This window comes from Gymnodraco acuticeps, unplaced genomic scaffold, assembly GCF_902827175.1.
Source record: "Gymnodraco acuticeps unplaced genomic scaffold, fGymAcu1.1, whole genome shotgun sequence".
Classification (NCBI taxonomy): Eukaryota; Metazoa; Chordata; class Actinopteri; order Perciformes; family Bathydraconidae; genus Gymnodraco; species Gymnodraco acuticeps.
The window spans coordinates 1,383,952-1,408,489 of NW_022991588.1; the positions used below are offsets into that span (position 1 = coordinate 1,383,952).

The 24,538-nt window shown below is 41.7% G+C and overlaps 1 protein-coding gene across 1 annotated transcript; it reads left to right on the plus strand.

The window, feature by feature from the left end:
- Window positions 1-750: 750 nt before the first annotated feature.
- Window positions 751-12,901, plus strand: tsr1 (TSR1 ribosome maturation factor). The gene is made up of 15 exons (XM_034197851.1): window positions 751-918; window positions 5,972-6,075; window positions 6,160-6,388; window positions 6,770-6,904; window positions 7,061-7,515; window positions 8,369-8,513; window positions 8,748-8,929; window positions 10,597-10,805; window positions 10,894-11,053; window positions 11,135-11,245; window positions 11,372-11,504; window positions 11,966-12,082; window positions 12,197-12,337; window positions 12,442-12,516; window positions 12,608-12,901. Exons 1-15 carry the CDS (start codon window positions 792-794, stop codon window positions 12,784-12,786), a joined length of 2,502 nt encoding a protein of 833 aa, XP_034053742.1. The 5' UTR covers window positions 751-791; the 3' UTR covers window positions 12,787-12,901.
- The last annotated feature ends 11,637 nt before the right edge of the window (window positions 12,902-24,538 follow it).

The following is a 24,538-nucleotide window of genomic DNA, read 5'->3' on the forward strand; positions in this document are numbered from 1 at the left end:
GAATTATGGGCATCGGTGTGGGCTATGGAAGTGCATGAACATTGGAGACTAGCAAACTAGTAAACTAAGCAAAATCATTACAGCAATGAGAACAAGGTTTGAATATCAGAGGACGAAAGAGAAGATGTATACGTCTTTTGAGAGGTGGTCCTGAGCTCAAGCAGCATATAGCTCCATTTGTGATCATCAGTAGGCTACTCACATTTTTTATAGAATGATTTAAGCAGAAAAAACGTTTACATTATTTGTAATCTTCTCTTGCTGCAAATCCCAAATAATTTCCCATTTTGGGATCAATAAAGTACCTATCTATTACATTACATGTCACTTGTTAGACGCTTTTATCCAAAGCGACTTACTCAATACTGTGGGCAATCCCCACAGGAGCAATTTGGGCAATGTTGTGTCCCTGTATTGCCCAGGGACACAACGACATGCTGACTGCAGTGGGGTTTGAAGTTACCTGTGACCCCCTGATCCGAACACCAACGCTCAACCCACTGCACCACACGCCTCCCATCTATCTATCTAAATGTATCTTTCTTGAGTTTTAGTAGCCTACTACTAATGTAATTTAGAAATAAAGTTTACGTTTTACTTGCTACATGTTAAGCATTTGATACAGTAATATTGTAGTATTTATTAATGCAAATTGATGTGGAGAATGACATAATGTTCACATGATCATGACCTAAGCTTTTATTTTGAAGAAGAATCTCTCCGGAAAGCCTGAAGTCACGCTTCTGTGATGACGCCATTGCGTCAGTGCGGAAGTACTCTGACTCTTGCACATGGTGAAAATGGCTGCGAATGAGGAAAAACAACAGGGGCACAGACCCGGCGTATTTAAACAGAAAAATAAAGGCCACAAACATGGCAAGCACCGGACGAAAGGTGAAATTGAGAGAGAAAACAAAGGTAAGCAGTGTTCCGTTACAAAGTGTTACTTAACAGGCGCTGTTTGCTTGTGACTGTGCCCACGACTCTGCAAGCACACGTGTTGAGTCTTCTTGCGCATTTTATAGTGGGAGTCATATGAGGAGAAGTTCATCAACACTTCTTTGTAAGAAATCGAGTTAAAAATCCACCGTTTCTCGCGTCCCGCTTGACGTTGCTAACTAATCTGCGTACATATTTCTCCAAATGACCAGTGACCTATAAAGCATGTAAACCAATAATAAACCAATCAGAGCTTTTTTTTTGTATTGAAGTAGAAACTGCCCACCCATCTACTTCCGGTCCATGGGACCTTATTTCGGAAAAATTATAGAGGCTTCTCAATTCTTAAATTTCGACTCCCCTCCTCGACTCCCCTCCTCGAGACTTAGTCCCGCCCACAGGAGATGCGAGCGGAGGACCGAGGAGAGAGGAGGGGAAGCAGCAGACGTTTAAAGAAATGAGAACTCCTCTCCTCTGAGTGGTCATATTAAAGCGACGTCCGTTCATTATTACGTGGCAACAGCTGCATCAGCTGTCGAGTGTTTTGTCATAGCGCTGTATTTTATAATCTCTGTTAGATCAGCTGAACATTGTTCCCCCACATATTTACTTTGAATTCATTGAGAGTGCGGTATAATGAGACAATAGCAGGCTACAGATGCGGGGACACACACACACACACACACAAATATATTTATATAAATATATACAATTTAAAGTATGAGAGCACTCTCATAATAACGTAACACAATCAGAGACTGGATATATCCCCCCCTCTCTCTGGTCGCTGAAATGGGGAATTGAAATTACGGGCCAAAAGTTGTATTTACAAGTATTAAAAGTAATCAGAGGACACCAAACCAACTGAGACCCGTCTGTCTGCCGTATCTACGCACTGTACAACACACACACACTGTACAACACACACACACACACACACACACACACACACACACACACACACACACACACACACACACACACTGTACCACACACACACACACACACACACCTACAGCTCCTAAAGCATAATCAGGCTACAGCCGTTGTGTTTTTTATTATGTGTGAAGCACTAAATGGTCTTAGAAAAATGTCGACTCTTTGTTTGTAGTTATCTACTAAACTAAAGCAAATAAAGAGAGTAGGCCTGTTATACTGAGTGATATATATTTTACACACTGCTCTGTTTTCTGCACGGACCTCACAGCTGTTCTCACTGTAAACATCGCGTTGCGATGAAAGCAGTTACTAAAATAATATCGAGGGGGTGCATGCAGAGCTGTCATTGGCTGAGATAAGTCCGGCCGTGCGTCACGCCTCCACCGTTCCCGGAAATGCATCCGCGGAGGAGCCGTGGAGGATGCATCAGTGTATCCTCAGATATAGCTCCTCCTCGATGCTCGGTCCTCGAAGTGCATTTAGAGAAATGAGATGTCCTTCAAAATGGCGCGCTGAAATTCATTTCCGGGTCACTACCGGAGGACCGAGGAGTCGAGGAGGGGAAATTTGAGTATTGAGAAGCCTCTTATGTATAGAGAGGTGAAGTCCCTCCCCTTCCGGTGGGACTCATGGGACCTTATTTCGGAAAAAGTTTGTATTGAAGTCAATGGAGAGCAGAGGTTGCGCTAGACTTTTTCGCTGTCCGTCATTTTGACGGACAGGATCGTAAAACTTCTGTCAAAATCCAGAATTACCTGTCGGCTTTTACACAACTCTGACGGGGGGGGGGGGGGGGGAAAGCATGCTCGTGAACTGTCAACGGGGGGGGGGAGGGGGGGACAGTTCACATGCGCCGTGCAGTGCATGACATTAAGGATTTTGGGAGATGGCCCTGTGGGCCATCTAAGCTAATTTACAGATGGCCCTGAGCCCAATAGAGATTGCCCTGAAAAATGCGCGCGGACGAAATGACGCACGAAGGGTTTGGGGGGCCTCCCCCTAGAACATTTAGATTTTTGCAGGTCTTACGCTGTCTGGTGCATTCTCTAGACTGAATTATAAGATGAACCACCACAATAATATAATGTACAATTTCAATTGTATTCTTCATTTCACTTGTTTGTTTGTTCTTGTTTGTGTTTGCTCGCTTGCATGCCCTGCATAGCTATAAGAAATACTTAAGTTGTTGGTCAAGACACTTTCCATCTGATGAAGGCTTCATCAGATGGAAAAAATTACATTACATTCATTACATTCAGTTATAACTGCCAAAACAAACGTTATTTACACTAGTATGGCCCCTGTTAAAAATGTTTGTAATGTTATCTACTGTAAGTTGGTCGAACGAATGCCTCCTCATCCGGAAGCCGACCGAGCAGACCCGAGCAGCAGTCGAGAGGAGCCGAGCGCATCCGCGAAGCACACAAAATGGCGACGTCAGAGTTCCCGTTAGCCGCCAAATCTAAATCTCTTCGATCAAAATAATTTCCCTTTAGCGCAATACCGCTTCAGTTGCGCCACTTATGTGACAGACAAGAAGAGTCAATTCTAATGTCTAACACTTAATGTGGAGAAAGAGATGTCCTGTATGGGTTGATTGTGCGTTGATCTGTTGGTAATGCCTCTGGGTTCCGGTGGGCATGTAAACAAATGCATAATGCTGCGCTATACTTTGTGGCCTCACCCAGTTGCATAGCGACACTTATTGTTTAGGTGTCTTTTAATAAGCAGGCTAATATCATTAGCTAGAACTAGCTGGATCTGATCGATATGGACATAAACACGAGTGAAGTCTAATCTGACGGGAGAGAGAGATCAGCTGCTGCTGACGAGTCGAGACTCGACACGCAGCTCTGCATGATCACATGCAGCGGTGAGCGGACAAAACACACACTTCAGGTTAGAATATCACACATAGCTATTTTAATGACCTCTCAAACTACCTAAACTAGTTTAGATATGTTTAGTTTTACTGTCGGGTCACTCATTACTGGATGCGCGAGCTGCATGATACTGACATAATAGATTGCCCGATCGGGCAACCAGCAGGTGAGGCTTCATTGCCCGAGCTAAATACTAGATGGCCCCGGGCCATCGGGCAGTCGTTAATGTCGAGCCCTGGCCGTGTTATGCATGGCTGCTGCACCTCGCGGGAGCGTGCACAGCGTAAAGCCAAAACTCACAGACATTTCAATGATTTGTACGGCACAGTAAGGTTTGGAATCAGTATGATTTCCTTTTTGGAGGGCATGCATAACACGGCATAACACCGGAGCCTCGCTGCGGGGAAACTTTGGCGCTGTTCCGAGTTTGTTCTAATCTGTCAAAATGACGGACTGCTTTCAGATTTGTCCGTCATTGTTAAAAAAAATCCGTCATAGACGGAAAATATTCGGTTAACGCGACCTCTGATGGAGAGAGAAAGATTATCTTTTGATCCCGTTTGAATTGTGCCACAAATTACACATATGATGTTTGTCAATCTTAAATAATAATTTCCATGTCAAAAAAGTTACAGTTTGTGGTAAAACTGTTGAAATATAAGACTATGAATAATACGCAACTAGAAAGACTACGAATCCCGGTCCCGACTAACTCCCCTTTTGTGTACAGCTCTCAACATGCCCAGACTTGTAGTGATTTTCACCTCTTTTAATACTTTCCGCCTCATTCTGAAAGAAAGAAGTGAAATGTGCCAACGTGACGGCCGTCTTGGTGTGTGGTGCGAGACGGGAGATTTAGTTCATTGAGCAGTTTCACACAAAAAAAGTGTTACTTCACAGTTTTACGACACATATTAATTTTTTTGACTTGTAAAATTATCTTTTAAATTGACAAACATTATATGTGTAATTCGTGGCACAATTCAAACGGGATCGAAAGATAATCTTTCTCTCTCCACCAACAGTGTCAGCACTGATGTGTAGGTGTGTGTATTGTAAATGTTTTATTTATTTGTTTATTATCATGACTTGCTCTTATTCAGTGATATCATCTATTGTAAATATGTACAATGGTATAACAATGTTGTGGTATTTTTATTATTGCTTTTAGGATGTCTATCACCATCTGGCAAAGGGACTATCGATGAAAACTAGCCTTTTGGCTAATTCGAGTACTTTTACATGTTTTTAATATGTTGATTAATGTACACTGTCCCTTGTTTTAAATAAATCAATTCAATCTTTCTCTCTCCATTGACTTCAATACATACTTTTTCCGAAATAAGTTCCCATTAGTAAGATAACATTATTTTATTTTTATCATCACATCATTTAATTTTAGACTATATATACAATGCCATCCAAAAAATTGGGTAGCTATCATGTGAATCTGACAGCCTACATCAACATACACAATGTTTGATGATACGCTATTTCAAAGCTATAGCTATGCTCAAAGGCATAGTTACGGATTTTTGACATATAGGGGTTTGAGTTACACGCTGTAAAGAGGAACATGGACATTATTATTTGATGTATTTAAGTACAGAGGATCCAATTGAACAGAGAGTATGTCAGATATAATTGAACCACAGTAGGTGGGACAACTCACTTTTTAAATTGTCAGAATATTGTTTAGTTTCCAACAACATAGCACAATGACAAATCAAAGTATGGCTTAAACATATGCATTAAATAAATATTACTTAGAATTGAAGAAAAAAAGTCTAGCCAGTCTTTGCTGCAGGGCTCCAAACTAGACAGGTGTTATTGATATATCGCCCGCCCAGCAGCTAAGATATTGGAAACATGTATCATAACCTCAACAGCCGATAGAAAGTCATGTTAATATCTTGTTTGCACTATTCACATATCTCCAGCAACAGCTTATAGTTACATTAAAGGTTTTCCTCAAAGGACACCCACTTGGAATGCCATTTGTAGTTTACGAGATTAAATAGTTTCACATATTGATGTCCCAGACAGCAGAGCACAAAAGCAAAAAGTTATTATTTGCAGTTTGCCAAATTTAAATCAGCCGTCAATATATGTTATGAGGAGTTGAGGCCTTTTTTTGCGATTTGTGTTTTGCTCAATAAAACATCCACACCAGTCATATCCTCACAGTAATAAATCCTTCTGTCTTTCAGGTAGAGTATCAGTGACGGCCCTTACTAAAAAACAGAGGAAGGAGCATAAGAGGATGGACAGAAGGAACAAAGCCAACCAGCTACGCAAGAATAAGAAAGACATGGTAATTTTTTATTTCAAATAAAGAAAAGTCTTCTTTTAAATTCCTAATTGTCGCAGCACAGTTTCACCGCTCATGTCTTTTTAGGTCCTAACAGAAAAGCGCCGTCTAGGCACAAGGGACGGTCCTCCTCACCTGGTTGCCGTGGTGTCCCTCCATGGTGGAATCGATGCTGGGACTGTTACCAAACTGCTACGTGGGGAGGGGGCCGGGGGTGTCGGACTTCAGGAGCGGTGCATCAGTGGAGTCACTGACAGTTTTGGGATGCTTCTGCCTCGTTTTAAGCAAAGGTTCAACTTTCTAAGCATCAGCACGGGTCAGTATCAAGTGATATGGAAAACTGATTACAAAGAACGAAAGTGCAATGTGTTACGAGTTTAAAAGATGTTCATTTATGCATTAACAGTGTTGCAGACCACCGTGATGCGACTTCAACCTTTTATTTTGATTCATGTTGTGATTAGTTTTTCAAATATGACATCAAAACAACATAGACAAAAGAAAAAACAGTCAGACAAAAGTACAGTCCAGCATTTTGGATGATACGATGTATATACTGTTAATGTAAATCTATATTTAACGAGCAAATTAAGACAAGTGTTTAAAGATTGTATGCATAGGTCTTTCATTTACGAGTTTGTCATTGTTTTGGTCATTGTTCCATTCTGAAGCTTCTCTAATGTTTTTTGTTGGACAGCTGACATACACTCCCTGCTGGATGTGGCAAAGATTGCAGATAGCCTTTTATTTGTACTGGACTCTGATGAAGGTTGGGACAACTATGGAGAATACTGTCTCTCCTGCCTCTTTGCCCAGGGCCTTCCTAGTCATGGTGGGTATAAATCTGAACACGGTGCTGGAAGTTTTTAGACTCCTTTATTGACACTTGTATAGATTTTTGTTGCAGCCCATTATATGCATTATTTCAGCTTTTTATGGTGTACATTTTCTAAGTTTTCCTCTCTGTTCCTACATTTGCCCCGTGTAGCACTGGTGTGTCAGGGTGTGTCTGAACTTCCTGTGAAGAAAAAGGTTGAGTCCAAGAGAGCTCTGTCGAAAATCACAGAGATCCGTTTCCCTGATGAGCGTATCTACCCTTTGGATTCGGAGCAGGATGGCACTCTACTTCTCAGACACCTGGGCACTCAGAGACAGAGAAAGCTCGGTTTCCGCTCCAGACGTGCCCATCTTTTGGCTCAGAAAGTGTCTTTTACGGCAAACAGCCCTGCTGAGGGGACAGGTGTTGGACCCACTGGCCTGGGCACACTCTGTGTCTCTGGGTACGTCCGTGGTTGTCCTCTACAAGTTAACAGACTGGTGCACATCACTGGATATGGAGACTTTCAGATCAGTCAGATTGATGCTCCATCAGACCCTCTTCCCCTCATCTTAACAGCAACCCGACCTGCAAAGCCTGGCAAGGAAGGAGACTTTGACATGCAGGTAGGTGAAGAGAAATCAAACGGCTAGAGCTGAAACCTTCTATTGGGTTGGTTCATTTATTGGTCAACATGCTCTAGAAAAATGACCGTTGTTGGTGTTGCTTTCAAGGAAAATGTGTTTTATATCCATTATATGTGGGAGCATATCAGAATCGTCATATTTCATTAGTTTGGTCTATTAGACTCATTTGTTTGTCTAAATTATGTAACTGCAACCGTATTCCTTCCTTATTTTTGGAAACCAGGAGAATAGGCAGGTGCGGCCTTGATGGCTCCGAGTCAGATGTTATCTGTTAGTTCGTAAATAATATGTTTAAAACATTTCAAATTGCTGCAATTTAGCTTTTTATCTTTGATTATAATTAATGTAGGGCTACTCAGTGCACTGTGGGTGATTTGAGTTCATTTAGAGATAATGTGCAGATCCCTGCCAGCGACAGCTGGTTCACGTGTAGGGGAGGGATTTCTGTTGACTACGATTTAGACAAATAACAATAAATACCATGTGAGCCACAAAACATTTAATTTTTTGCATACAAATGGAGTGCATACAAATTTGCACTTTTAACTTTCTTACCATGCAGCAATAACGTAACCTTGAAAACAATTACCGCAGTCATGTTATCGATTATAACACTAAGCAAGGTGTCATATTTTCAAATTGTTAATGAATTTAAAGAGCAGCTGACTAAAGTATGCTGAACAATTCTAAATGTAAACCTGAATGCTGTTCGTAAAAAATCTGTTAAATGGTTTGGTATGTTTTTAAATGCATAACTTGACTTTTAACACTTTGTAATGGTCAATTATTCTTTACATTTCCAGTTTACCTCAGTCATCTGTGTTTCCTACAGGATGGAGGCGAGGAGGAGGCCCCAGTGAGGGTGCTCATGAAAGCGGACCCCTCCAGCAGGGAGAGTCTGCAGGCGGAGGCTGAGGTGGACCCCATGGAAGGAGAGCAGACCTGGCCAACAGACTCAGAGCTCCTGGAAGCTGAAGGTGCGCAAACAGAATGTACACATTGTTGCTGTTAGAGCAATCACAATTGTTCACCAAATGATGCTGATGATAGAGTTCACCTTTCCACGACTTGACAACTTTAAATCATTTCTGGCTACCAGAAATGACGTGTACTGAAATGCCCTCCTTGATTAAAAGTGTGGAGAATAAAAAAGAAATTGCTTTATACAATGAAACCCCAATAAACAGGATTCAATTGTTTTCACTGTTTAGAGGCCAGGAAGAGCAAGCGTGTGATGAAGGTCCCTAAAGGAACATCAGAATACCAGGCCTCCTGGATTGTTGATGAAGAGGAGGAGAGTAATGGAGAGATAGACGAAGAGAGCAGTGAAGAGGACGACGATGATGACGACATGTTGGACGAGGCCATGGAGGATGAGGACAATGTTTCTCAGGTAAACATTCAAAGTCTTTTTTTAAGCATTTACCTGAGACACAGGAGAAATGAGTTGAAGAGATACATGATCCGTTTCTGAGGCTACATCCACACTTCAACGATCTCCATACACAAGCGTTTAAACAATAATATAACATTTATGAAAAATATAACCTAATTGACGAAATTGTTAATTCATCAAATGTATTATCAATAAACAGTTTCAGCACAAGGTTTTTTAGCTGCTTCTAGTTGTCATAGCAACTGTGCAGTTGCAGTCACAGTGTGATGTAATGGAGGATGATGAGGACAGTGATCCGAGGAAGAGCTCTGAGTCAGTGGCAGTGGTTCCGGGGCTCGGTGCATACGTGACCTGCCGTCTACGCACCTCCTCACTGAGAGGCACTGTTTGTTTTCTCAGTGTCTGTCTCTGGCCTGCAGTGCCAGGCTATACAACAATAGTGTTTGTAGCAGGAGTCCCGAGAGAAGCCTCCTGTCTTCCTGTCCTGTGAACAGAACTTCCCGTCTGGACGGAGGGAGGGGACGACCATTTATTTATTTCCAGCTCTGCTTGAAAAGACGTCGGGGGAAACTCTCCTTATCCAATGGGTTTATTACGATCTTTGATTGTTATTAGCATGTGTTTGAGGTCAATTTCAACGCACAGGAATACGTATTTAGGAGAGCGTAACAATAGGGAAAAGAGTACTTCAAATGATAATGATTATTATCATTGCAGCGGGGATGTTGGAAAGGTCATGAATCAACCTCATGCTGGGTGTTTTCCCCCCCATGTGTCTGGCTCTGCCTGTAATCTACAAGTTGAGGAAGGACTTTAAAGAATGTCGTTTTTGATGATTCATTTCCTTATACAAAGGTAATGCTCACGGAAGTTGAATTTTACATATTGTAAGAATGAATGACTAGATGTAGTGAAGACACTCCATTGAAGGCACATTGGGAACAACGCAACATTTAAATATATGCAAACCAGGGGTTCCTATACTTTGCCTACTCCTTATCACATTCACACATACAAACACAAAACAGTGCTCATATTGTGACGGAGTCAGTCTTGTTTATGTTTGGCTGTAATACAATTTCTATACTTAGAATCTCTTTGAGTGAACTTGTGTTCCACCATGTACGTCTGGCCATTGTTCGGATAATATCGAGACTGCCATTTTAGACAAAATGGAGAAGCGAAAAGCTGCCTTGATGAATTAGGGAAAAAATGGTGTATGTATAAACATTGCTTTGTAATGGGAGTGTAACAAAACGATTAAATATGCAGAACAGCAAAGAAACAAGTTCCAATATGCCTCGACTCGATTAAGTACTGTATGTGCAAGAGAATTAAAAAATGAACTTATGTGAGGTTATGTCTCAAAGATAAATCTTGCCTGTTGTTATCTGGTGATCCAAATTATTATTATTTCTTTCCAGGTTATTTGATATATCCAGTATAACTATGAGATGTTTGCCTCCACCAAAATACAAGGGGTTATGACGAGAGTCAGACAGGATGCGCCTTGTTTTAGTTTAGTGTAATCCTTTTAAAACCAGAAACTACAGTGTGTCTCACAATGTCACAAAGCTACTTTTACATTATGGCAATAGTCACATTTAGGGGACAGGGAAGATGTTGCATATTGAAGCTAATTGTACTTTATTCTCTCTGCTCAGGATCCAGGTTCAGAAGAAGAAGAGGAGGAGGAGGAGGAGGAGGAGGAAGAGGTGTGCGCCGAAGAGCGAACAGGAGTAGATGAGCGATATGATGAGCACATTGATGTGGCGGCAGAGGAAGAAGGCCTTAAACGCTACCGTGAAGCTCGGTCCAATGAAATGTTTCCTGATGAGGTGGACACGCCACTTGACATGCCAGCTAGAATCAGGTCGGTTCTGCTTCTATTATTACAGACTACATATACATATGAAAACTACACATTTGATAGCATTTACTTTTTGCCGTCCTCTTCCTAGGTTCCAGCGCTATAGGGGCCTGAAAAGTTTCCGCTCCTCACCCTGGGACACCATGGAGAACTTGCCCCTCAACTACTCACGCATCTTCCAGTTTAAGAGCTTTGAGCGCACTCGCCACCGCATACTGGCTGAGGCCGCCGCAGAGGAAGAGGGAGCCATGGTAAGGGAAAAAAAAGGATGGCTGTCTTCATTTGTCAATCTTAGACTTGTGGCTTCACTGACTCTTCCCCTTCTGTTTCAGGTGGGCTGGTATGTTACGCTACACATCCTTGATGTTCCCTCTTCTGTGATGGAGAGTGTGCAGTCAGGCAAACCTCTGATAATGGTGTCTCTCTTGCCCCACGAGCAGAAGGTTTGTTCCACTGTTTTGACATCCAAAAAACCTTGTACGTCTGAGATAATATCTGTCCATGTGAGCCAAAGTCACTGTTGCAGTTCAGTTTGATTGTAATTGACTTTTATGACCTTCTATGCACAGATGTCGGTGATGCACCTCTTGGTGAGGAGACACCCCAGCAACACAGAGCCCATCAAATCTAAAGAGGAGCTGGTGTTCCACTGTGGATTTCGGAGGTTCAGGGCTTCTCCTATCTTCTCCCAGCACACTTCAGGTAGAACACCTATTAATCGAGCAAACTATTACAACTTTAATCTCCTCTTGATGATAGCAGCAATACATTAATTAAAAGAACTGAAAGCTACACAAAGCAAGTAGCTAATAACTGACTACTACATGTAAAGGTTCTGCTCACACCAGAATTACTTCAATCTATTACTATTGACTGGGCTTAAACATTTTATTTAATACATTTACTAGAGCCAGCTGGAGATAATGAACGTGATTTTGGTATTATATAAACTTAGTGATGCATGTATCCAAAAAAGCATATATCCAGTTACATGGCAACATGTTGTCTTAATTATTTGTAGTTCCAAAGCATTGTGAAATGAGCGGTTTCTTTTATTCAAAACTTTATGAGCAGAATAATGTAGAAGCAGGTGGACAAAAACATATTCATCTACAGTAGTAAATGAGTTATTTAGTGTTAAACTGGGCTCTGCTCTTCTCTAGCTGACAAGCATAAGATGGAGCGCTTCCTCAGGCCAGATGCCCCCACCGTGGTGTCGGTGTACGCTCCCATTACCTTCAACCCTGCGGGAGTCCTGCTCTTCAAACAGAAGAATGATGGTGAGATGAACATTTATAAGTATAGTTAAATAATAAGTAAATAACATTTGTGGTCTGTTAGTCCTGATTTCTACCATTTAGATAATCTGTTCTGGTGTTTTTGTGTCTTTTCAGGCATCCAGGACTTGGTGGCTACAGGCAGCCTCCTCAGCTGTGACCCTCAGCGTGTAACGCTGAAGAGGATTGTGCTGAGCGGACACCCGTTCAAAATAAACAAGCGCTCAGCTACGGTCCGTTACATGCTCTTCAACAGGGGTAAGATGACATTTGGATACTTTTATTCTTACTACAAAATATAGCTTCTGATTGACTTCCTTGTGGCTTGAAGCTTCATGGTGAATTATTTTTTTCTGTTACAGAGGATATAATGTGGTTCAAGCCAGTTGAGCTGCGGACAAAGTGGGGAAGGAGAGGCCACATCAAAGAGGCTTTGGGTGAGAACATAACAAAAAAAAAGTACTTTTCAGTTGAAGCAATGTCTGTTATAAGTTTAACAATTCTAACTGTCATGTTTTATCTTTTCAGGAACACATGGTCACATGAAGTGTGTATTTGATAATCAAATGCGCTCGCAAGACACTCTCCTGATGAATTTGTACAAGAGAGTGTATCCTCGCTGGACGTATGACCCCTATGTGCCCTCTTCATTAACCTGGTTCAAGAGAGAGATCATCGTGGATACGGACGACTTGGACATGGAATAGTGCATGATAACGCAAGAAAGACACAATGTACTAACGGCAATACCTTATATCTGTGTGATCGCATGACCTTTTCAAAAAGTGTAATGTGTATTAAAACGTTGGATTCAAGCTCTAACTTGCTGCATGAGTCTGTTTCAGCCACTAGATGGCAGTGATGAACAAGTATTCATAAAGTGTCTTCACTACTCTGATGAGCAACTTCAACTTTGTTAAAAGTGGTTCAAAGATCTGTGACTGTTGAAGGCTTCAGGATGAAATGAGTGCTGTTTCCACAGCTACTGGCAGCTCATTAGGATTTTTTTACATGTATCAAGCCTATAACAAAGACAAGCCATGACGATTTGGCTTTATGTCTAATACAACTCAAAGGTACTAACTGGAAAAACATTGTACAAGTTGTTCATATCTGATAATAATTGTGGAAAAAACCTAAAAGTACTTCTCAAACTGAAATCCTTGCCTATCCATGTAAATGACTGAAAAGTGGCATTTTAAGGCCATGACAAATAGCATCTGTAAGATTATTATTTTATATTTTATTTGACCAAAAACATGCATCAGTTGACTTAAAACAAGATTACCTAATCCCCAGTCTCAGAATGAATTTTATATCATATGAAGCTACCACAAAGCACACAATTCAAAAATCCCAAACCATCTCAGCTATTTTAGGCCACATGGCACCACCAACATTACGTCGGTGTGAGGGCAAGAGAACAGCTTTAAAAGCAATTATTCTCCAAACACTATGTTAGATATTCCTGTATACTGTGATTCATTGAGTTTGGTGGTTCGCCTAAACTTGTATGAACAACTTAAAGTCCAATCATATGTAGTTGTACACTTTTGCTGTTTTCAAACTTAAACTGAAATACTTTGTGTCCTCTCCTGCACCGTGCTTTCCTGCTTAGGAAAACAGTTTTATGAATTGCAGTGTATATCATAAAACTGAGCTCTTGCATGCTTGCAGCAACATGATTCATCCTTGGGCTGTGTTGGGACTGCACCACAGAGGCATGCCAATATGTCTGGGAAACCAGAAGGTGAAGACTCTGGGATGGAGAGGAGAACATGATCCAAGAAAACAGGGTAGCAAAAGTTCATTGTGTTAAAAAAAGTTGAAGAAAAAAGATAATACAATCAAAAAAGACTAATGTCTTTATTGCCCATGGGGGGCAAGCAGGGAGCTCTGGACAGTTTTGAGGTAACACTCAATTTATTCAAGGGCACAGTAACAGTGATGTGAGTCGGAGGGGAGGGGGTGGTGTTCTGCTGGCCACTAGTTCATGGCTAGGGAAGGGGGGTTTCATTACCCCCTTGATGGATAATGCTCTGAAAGTAACACAAGTACAAAAATGGTAGTTTAGATGCGCACATTACATTTTTCCCTGACACTATCAATTTCAAACAGATAAACATTTAGGGGACCAACTGCAACGTGGTGAGGCCGAATGCAGCCCATAAGTGAAGTGTGTGTTTGGCAAGGGCCACTGTCAGGAGACATGAACGCTGGTGACTGAGTGCTGTTTGGATCAGGAATGTCTTGTGGTTCCCAGTTCACTGCCACCACACTTAGTTGGCTCCCACTGAAGATGTAATGGGTGAGAGAATTTTCCGTTGGATGTGGAAAAGAAACGGAAGGAGAAAAAAGGGGCAGTGGGGGAGTGAGAGATAAGCGAAGAGCCAGTTGATGTTCAGCATGAATAAAACCAGAAGTGGTGGGAGGAAGCAGTTGTAGGAATGTGAATAGGGGGATGCATAGCATTTGGAAATTAAAATATAAAGTTAGTGGGTGAGATAGAGAGAGAGAGAGAGTGAAATGGAGGAGTGTGAGAGTCGAAGGCGGTGAGGGCGAGGGAGTAGAAGAGCGAGAGAGGCTGGCGTTTATGGATTGCAGATGTGGCGCAATGGGGTTTTGGCAGGGGCCATGCGAAGCCTGAATCCTGCACTGGCTGGGTGGCACCGGGGTGAGAGGGAGGTCATTGCACCGCAGCACACAGCCCATAAAACACTGAGAGTAGTGGGGGAGAAGAGGGAGAGAATAGGCCTCAAATACTCACTAACCCAGGACTGCAGGGCAGTGAGCACATCACACTTTGGGGTTAGGCATGCACAGGCATACCCAAACATCCTGTGTATGTTAAGTCAGGCTCATAATAAAGCCATAAGTTAATGCATGAAGTGGAGGGTTGATAAGCTTATCTCAAATGTATTAAGGATGAGCCATCTGTAGACACCTCCCCCATCCATGACAAATCACACCATCTTCCCTGTTAAAAGGGAATTGTCCACCTCTGTACGCATACATGCTTAATGTATTACAAGAGCCTTTGACAGGATGATAGAAGAGAAGCAAGCCAGCTTGTGTCTGCTCACTTTCTACCAGTTTCTCTTTCAATCGTTATCATTCCACATCTTCCTTTGGGAAGTAAAAGTGGATTTTGGAATACAGTCACCAGAAATGTTCTTGCCAAACTTACAGATTCCCTCCTTCTTCTGAGGAAATCATTTTGTTTCCCATTGAATACCCAGATCTACTGCAGTGTTCTGATGCTAGAGGACCTTCATTTCCCTGCAGCCATTTGCAGGGCTTTATTGTTTGAAAATGTGAGACTGTTTCACACACTGTGTGCACCTAAAACCAAATGTCTTACATTTAAAGTTCTAATGAAGCTGGCTGGCATCTTTAGATATCCTACAGCACATTCAAGCTGGAGTGAGGGGGTTTTGTCTCCCCCCTCTGGAAGTGAGAGTAATAAACACAGGAGAGTTGATGCTCCAGGTAACAAAATAAACTCTGTGTACAAAGAAAGGATTGAAGTAACAAAAAGTGCACTGGGGGTAGCAAGCTCACCTTGCAGGCATACATGCATCAGCACGTGAACGTCGCCACATACCACATGTGTGTGGTACAAAACAACTTCTGAATACTTCAAAAATACTAAGAGCTTTCTCTGGCATTGATAAACAGCATTGTGTGAACTGTTTTGGCGATATCTTTAAATGTAACGTGTGTTCTTTTAAAGTCCTGCGCTCTAGCCCTAAGGCCCATCATTTGACATTATACACACTGAATGTCTTTGTTTTCATGTACAGTAGTTTACCTTATTCCCTGTACAAATCAGTGTTTCTTCCACTCTGAGAAAACTGAGCACTGATTTTGTTGCAACATAAAACCAAATGACAACACTACTATTGAATAGAAAAACATACTTTAAAAAGTTTTATTGGAAATGTGATCCTTTGTACCATTTTGCCAGTAAAAGACCTTGAGGAACATCTCATACACTCTCCTGTTTGTGTAGGTGTTGTCTGACAATACTTTCGTATTAGGTCAGCTCTGTTTTTCCCTTTCTTTCCTTTTCTTTCTTTCTCTCTTGTTCCCCTTTTTCTCCCCCTTAGCCTGGTCCTGACTCCCTGGTTCCTGGGGCCTGGCCAAGGCGTGTGTCCCTGGAGGAGCCAGAGAGGAGATGGAGAGGGGGCAGCAAGGGGGTGCGGAGACCGACTCCAAAACCACAGCTGCAGCAGTTTCTCTTTCCTCCTCCCCTCTCTCCTCTAATGCCTTCCCTCCTTGCCTGGCACCCTCCCCAACCCTGCCATTAATCAGAGGGGATGGGTATTTTTGTGCATGTGTGTTTGTGTTTGAGGGGGAAAGATGCTGACTATGTGAGTCGCCAACTGAGTGTTTATGTGCATCTCTGTGTGTGCTGATAGAGAGCTGGATGTGTCGGTGCTGATGGTATGGAGACCAGGATCTCACACAAAGCTGCAGAGTTCACCCAGAGAACAAAAGCGGGAGCGAGGGCGGGAGGTTGACAGACAAAAAGCCTGGTGAGCACATTTGGGACTGCCAGTGACTAAAAGGAAGAGGTAGACAGATGATCTGCAGAAGCCTTTTAGCATTTTAAGATGGCCCAAACCTTATTTGTAACGCACTGAAATTCCTTTGATTCAGATACTGCCATTTTGTTGGTGTTGCAACAGCACCTGCTCACAAAAGTAAGCTAAGCACAGCAAGTTCATGACCTGACACATTCACAAATGACATCAAGTTTCCCTCAAGGTGCCTCTCCTCTTACCCTCCATTAGCTCCTGATTATCCAGGTGGGAGTGAAAGGCAAAAAATGTCCAACCTGCTCTGCTCTCACCCCCCAACGGGCCTCCCAGAGTGCTTTTCTGCTGACATCACTGCACAGAGACCTGGCAAGCCAATCTCTCCCCTGCTCTACCATTCCCCTCTCCCTGCTTCCTGCCCTGATGATGTCACACACCATATGGTTTTCAGCAGAATCGAGCCGGAAAAGAGATTTAGTCAGCGAAGAGGAGAAGGAGAAAAAAGGAGGAGGGTTGGAATGGGGCGCAGGTCAGACACAGAAAACAAAAGGTTCGCTCTACCCCTTGTGTGTACTGTGAGTGGAAGGTAGTGAGGGAAGGGGGGGGGGGGGGGGTGAAGGGGAGAGGGGGAATGGCTGCACTGTGTGAGGCTAATGAGGAGAGACCAGGGAGCAGAGACCATGCATCGGACAGCCATGTGCTGCACAGACGCCCGTTGGACTGGCCTACAAACATACGCAGAGATAAACACATTTCATATACTCACACTGTAATGCAAGAGTAAGCATGGTTAAGATAACAAGGCCCTCCTGCTAAATAAGGTTATAGTGTGCATTTCTTCTGCGTCTCTTATTCTATATCAAAAAATAACTCTGAGGTCAAAATTACTTCAATGTTGTTGCAGGTATTTGAGCAGCTCAAAATGTTGTCTGGCTACAATCAAATTTTTACATTAATACTGACTACTTGTTTGTGAAAGGGCTTGCTGGCAGTGATAATCCAACAGAGATCTATCACACAACTCTGGACTTCCTCAGCTTAAGAAGTGTTTTAGCATCTTTCATCTCATTGTTTGGCTTTTCTGGCAGCAACGTTACGGTTTTGTCTCGGTCTTACTGCTCTCGCCACCAGCAACATTTTTGGACACAGCAAGAAGTTGTTTTCAGTACAAAAGCTCTACAGACCAGTTGTTGCCTACCTGCTCAGCACCGAACACTACACAGATAAGAGTTAATGACTATCTTGTGAACGCACTGGAGCGTTTAGCAGCTAATGAGCAGATTTCCCTGAGGAGGAGAGAGAACATTGGACTTAAGATAAGATAACCCTTTATTGATCCCAGGAGGAGAAAATCTGGTGTTTAGGCAACACAAATTAGAAGAGATAGACAGAGTAGTAAATAAAGAGATAAAAGACTAGTATAAAAGAGCTATCCAAGAATGAACTGTACACGAGCAGTTCAAAACCCAGCAGTTGATTAACTGTTCAACACCCAGCAGTCGATTAACCCAGCTTCCCCAAATGTTTTTCTTTTTGGTGTCTATATACACCGGGATCCGGAGTCATGGATGATCCTGCGGTCCTGTGTCCTGGATCGCGAGCCCTGGATCTTGAGTCGTGGCTGTGGTCCTGGATCATCAGTCCTGGATGGATATCCTCGTGGATTCATCTTCCTATTATACACACATGCATTTCCAAACATTTGCACTACCTATGTTGCAAATGTATTATCTTTTCAATTTACACACGGCATCTATTGCACGTCTGTCCGTCCTGGGAGAGGGATCCCTCCTCTGTTGCTCTCCCTGAGGTTTCTCCCATTTTTCCCTTTAAACTGTGGGTTTTCTCCGGAAGTTTTTCCTTGTACGATGTGAGGGTCTAAGGACAGAGGGTGTCGTATTGTCATACTGATATTCTGTACACACTGTGAAGACCACTGAGACAAATGTAACATTTGTGATATTGGGCTATATAAATACACATTGATTGATTGATTGATTGAAAACCAAGTTATGAGGTAAGTGACAAAGTTACAAGGAAAGTTACATTTAGGCCAGGAGGACAAAAACACAACTCCAGTTGCCTTATCAGCTTAAAATGTGTCATCCAGTGCAGTGTTTACTAACAGAAAGAGCAGTCCTTATTCCTCTGTTTTGAAAAGTCAAACTTTTTATTTCACCTCAGCTTGAAATATGACCTTTCATCTTTGCACAATTTATTAATCATTTATTTAAATATTGTACTCATTGTTAGTTCTCAAGTAACAGTTCAACAGTTTAAGAAAAAAGGATCTTTTGCTTTTTTGCAGGGAGTGAGATAAGAAGATCAACACTATTTCCATATCTGAAATATAATATAAAGCTAGAGCAAACAGGCAATTAGCCTAGCTTATAATCGTCCATAGAACATCTTAAATGTAGACTACTTATTTGAGCTTTAGAAGAGAGAGCCCAGCAAAGCTAGGTGTTTACTGTGACACTGTCCACTTCTAGATAGAGAAAGTGATCCTCTCATCCAACTGTTGTCAATAAGAGTGTTTTTCCCAAAATAAAGAACTATTCAAATTATATATTTACTTGTTTTGAAAAGGAGATGTCTTTTTTGTTAGTATTCTTTTTAATATAATTAATATGTATTTTGTTCAATAATTGCTTGGCTAGTTAAAGGTGGGGTAGGTAATTTGGGAGAAAACAGCTCGAGTGCGCTAGAATTTGAAAATACACAGCCGGAAAAAATCTGCCACTTCCTTACAGAGCCCCTCCTCCAACACACACGAACGTGCACATGACCAATGAGGGCACGAGATAAGTTTGTGCACAGATGGAAGGCTGACAGGCAGGTAGGCCATCCAGTTACTTTAGTCGGGCCGGCTAAAATGATTGGTCGTGCTTTTTACAGTACTACGGCTTCCACAGATGACATTTTTTCAACAAGTCCTCCAACTCATACGACCAAATGGGTCGATTGTTTAAGCCCTTATTACGACCAAATATGTCGTTTGTTCAAGCGACCTATAATTACGTTTTAAAGTTGTCGGCCTCTAGTGCTCCCGTTGAATGCAAACGTTACAGATGGTCGTTTATTCACAAATAACCCTCTCTGTAAAATCCTAAATTGTAGGATAGATTTTTTTTGTAGTTTTTAAAGATATTACTGATTTTCTGAACTACCTTTCCAACTCCTCATGACTGTTACAGGTCTATAAAAGTTTATGGTACAATGCATAAGCTTCACATTGAGAGACTGAAACTGTATTTTCCTTTACCGTTCTGTTTTAATTTCACAATAAAGTGAATAGTCATATTATGTTTGATATTATCAGGGCCGCCCCTGGCCAACTTGGGGCCCCAAGCAACATTGTGAGATGAGGCCCCCCCCAACCGACAGGAGTGAACTTTTTTTTTTTGGAAACAAAGTAGGCTACTTTGCAAATATAATTCCTGTTTATTATTATTATCAACAGTTACTTTTTTATACAGTGAGGTAAATGGTAAATGTGCATGTATGTCGTTCAGTATGGGTTTACAGGTGAATTTTGCATTTCCTGCCAAATACTAGCCTCAAAAAGATAACAACATAATTAATGCAAATAAACTACTTCTACTGATAATAATAATCATAATCAATTCAATAATAAAAATACTATATTGTTTTATTATAATATAGTTGTAATATAGTCAAGACAAAACATGCTTATGACATGCTCAAAAACTGATATTTCTTAAATCTGTATTCAAATGTAGTTCCCTCTGTCAGCAATGTATCAACAACTACACACACATTTCTATCAGTATTTCTCTGTGTTGTGGTTGACATGATGATGACTGTTAGGAGTTAAGGGGAGAGGCTGAGCATCACCATGAAATGTGCAAATTCACATAAAAATTAATAAAAGGGGAACAAATGCTCCATGTTTTTTAGGCTGTAAACTTTAACTGTTATGTAAGCCAACTAGACAGACAGTTTATCACTCTTCCTCCTGTATATTAGCAGATAAAAGGCATCACATACTTGAATGAATGGTAAATAAAGAATGCTGGAAATAACTGCATCTCCATTAGCCTGTATGCTCTGCAGAGACTGCCTTCTTCATGTCGTGAATTGCAGCTGATGTTTTAATATGGCAATTGGCAATTTGACTTATACAACATTCGTAAGTTGTACATTTGACTCATACAATAACCCACTTTCGAGTGATACTCTAGTTTCTTCATGCTTTGTTTTTTGCGCCGGACTGAAACTGTCTTTTCACCGACATCTCTTCACCTGCACTAGTGGCCGTATCAAAGCCGTGATTGGTCAGATGTCGATTCATTGCAACGGTGTCGGGTTACAAACGTGCTCCTCTTGTCACCTCTCACGGCCCGTCCACACAGCGGCGTGCGCCGCACTCTCACTCTCGCGGGGGGGTGCGCGGAGAACTGAGCGGAGAACTGCGCACAGCAGCTGAGGCCCTCTGGGCGGGGCCCCCTGCGCAAGGCGGGGCCCCATGCAGCCTGCGTGATTGGCCTGTAGGGAGGGGCGGCCCTGGATATTATTATGTTTTATTAACTAGACCACTGGTCTAAACCGTACCTCCTAGTGGTTAAAGCACGTTATTGAATTTAGTTGTTGAATAAGTTTAATTTGTATGAAAACATTTACATATTAAGAGTAGCCTACATACAAAATAGGGGTCAATGATAGAAATATAGAATAGAAAATATCAAGAAGATACTGTAGTGATCTCTACAATAAAACAGTTTAGTGCAGGACGTCCAAAGATATTAACAGGTGGATGTGCAAAACAGACAAACTGATAAGGCTGAATTTTACTCAGGTGTAACGAAAGTCTGATTTAAGGGTTGTTTATATTTCACATCATTAATCAGAATCTGCAAAGTAACAAAAATAAATGTAGTAGAGTAAAAATACCAGGTTAACCTCTGAATTGTAGTGGAGTAGAACAAAGTAGTACATGCTGCTGTAACAAAAACATTTCCCAAATTGGGATCAATAAAGTATCTTATCTTAAGATGATCGATGGCTACTGCCATATTTGCTAAATGTGCATCTGAACCTTGACAAGTGCATGTTTCAGGCTTATCAATTAACAACAGGAGGGGTCACAGACATAAGACCAGCTGTTAAATAAAGCTCTTCTGACCTTAGCTGTCATGTGGGTATATTAATGCTACCCATTATGGGCACAAGCAATTTTCACCCATGTATTAATTATATGTTTTAAATTTGATAACACCAATGTGTTTCGTATCCCCTAAACCTCCAGGGATGTATACAGTTTAATACTGGCAACTTCTAATTGTGGGAAATACGAAAACGTCTTATAAAACTACAATTCCCAGTAGAGACGTGCCATAGAACATATTGCGAAACACACAATAGCCAGCATGTGTAATTCTGTGGGGGAGGGCTGGGCTGGACCCGTCCAAGTCCAGTTTTGGATAGTCTGGCGTGGTTCCATTCCATTTCAAAGAGCTGTTTGACATTCGGCGTAACCTTGTCGCACTGCCACTCCAACATCCAATCACAGAGCTTGAGGGCTAATCACGGGGTTTGTAAAGCAAGGCGGATGTTGTAGTCCCAAACGATAGCTGGGGATTCTGGGTAGTGTAGTGTCTTCGGAAACTCTGTAGTGTCTAAACTCCGAAAAAACTATTTGTTTCTCCGAATCGAAGGTTAAAAACACAAAAGCATTGTACACAATTTAAACCAATCAATATTGTGTAATTAACAAGGATAAACTGATGTTTTTAAGTGGATGAGTAATGGAGATCATTTGACAGTGTGGGGAATACTTCCGGTTTTATTATGAAAACTTCGAGACCGGAAATACTGTTTTCACCCATGCTAACTTTAAATGGAAGCTGCCTCATATACAGTACACGTTCTCCTGGCGAGACCTCAAATGATCTTCGTATATCTATCAAACTGTAGATCCTACACATCCACTGGACGTAGATTATAAAAGTACAATATACACTTCTCGCTAGAAATCTAATAAAAAAGCATTTTAATGGCCAAACTATTCCACAATTTAGGATTTTCCAGAGGGTAATTTGTGAATAAACGACCCTCCGGAGCGTTTGCAATCGACAGGAGCATGTTGTTTCTTACACGACCACTAGAGGTGCTACACTTTAAAACGTGACTCTGGGTCGTATTTAGCTGCTGAACAATCGACCTATATGGTCGTTTTTTGTAGGAGGACAGGCTACATTTTTTTATGGATTTTTTGTGAAAGCACTTAAGATATTCATTGCTATCGGGATGTTAAGAGCATTCCATGGAATATAACAAAAAGTGTATCTCAAGCCGGTTTCTCAAACTTACCTACCCCACCTTTAAATGACTGCATACACAGGAACTAGAAACAAACCACCACCCTGCTGAGGGTAAGATGTATTTATAGCATCACATTGAGGGAATAAAACCAGACATGGTACGAGCGTGCGCAAAACCAGAAATAATTTAGGATTTAAAGCTTACTTTTCATATGTACACTTTTCAGTTTTTAAAATAGAGTATTTCTGATTTGGCATGATAATTGCTCATCACCAGCAGATGGGCGAACTAGAATAGCGACCAAACAGCTCTGCTCCATCCAATGACATGGCTTGCACGCCTGTCCTCTAAAGCTGTCGCAAACCTGCTCATTACAATGAATTAAGAGAGGTCTGTGTGTAAATGTTGAGCCTACCGTTCAATTTTTGGTGGTGGAGGGAGTCTTAAGCTGGAGGGGGTGTGTCTGGTATGGTGGGGTGGTCACAGCCAGCATCTGGAGATATGTGTGGCCATGTCCACTGGAAAGAAAGAAACAAAGAAAGATGATTTATGAAAAGGAGAGAAAGAAGAGGGAGCAAAAGGTCTTGAGTGAGGAGTTTAACAAAGTGTTGGACATTACAGTCCGATGGTCTGTTTCGAGGTGTTGGATTTACATTCAGACTGTCCTGTCTATTGTCCAGCCTCGCTCTGTCCCTGTGCTGGCGGGCAGAATGCAGCAGTAATAAGGCCATTGCAATAGTCTTCACTCATAACCTAAATTGGAACGAGGTGGTTTGGGCCTTGGAGACATGGTGACCCTGCAGCATATCTGCACACAGATGTTTGAAAAAGTTGGCCACAGTCATTCAGTATACACCTCCTTATTGTGTTTCCATATCCAAACCACAAAGCCCTTGCAAGATATATATCACATGTAAAACCTGCAAGGCTCACACTTGGAGAAATGGTGGGAAAGGTGTGTGATTTAGAGGGTGACAGCAGACTGTAAAGGGATTTAGCTGTCCGGCCTGCCTTATCTGCAGCTCTGGTTCCTCACCAAGGGTTGCTTTTTGGGGAAGTGCAGTCTTTGGGATGGGCTCCCCGGGCTGTGTTTGGGGCTCAGCTCACAGCTTTAATTGTATCATTGCTTACAACCAGCAACTTGGAGGCTTTTTCAGTTCATTAGAAGTTCAGTGTTTCAGGTTTGCTACACTCCACATTACAGTATGTTAAATTGTGTTTGGACAGGCTGAAGTTTAATGACAAAGGCAGGCCTCCGGGGATTGATTGATTTGTGAGATAACATTTGTGTGGGAAGACAACAGCTGTGAGACACACACATAATCTTAAATTAAGTAGTTAACTCGTTTTTTTCAAGTATCACACTTCTTCTTAAATAAAGTAATAGTAAACAGTTTGAAAAACCGTTTACATGTCACTGTAAACACCTAACATTCATACTGTACCTATCTATTCTAGCCATGAGCTGATTTGCTGTCAGACAAAACGTTAAAGTGTCTGGTTCTGACAATCAAAATGATCAACAATTATTGGCTGTAACTCCTTCTTTCATGTTGTTATGGAGGTCTGAAAAACCTGTGGCAAGTGTATCTAATGTTTATGAACATTTCTTGTTCTCAAAAGCTAAGCATAG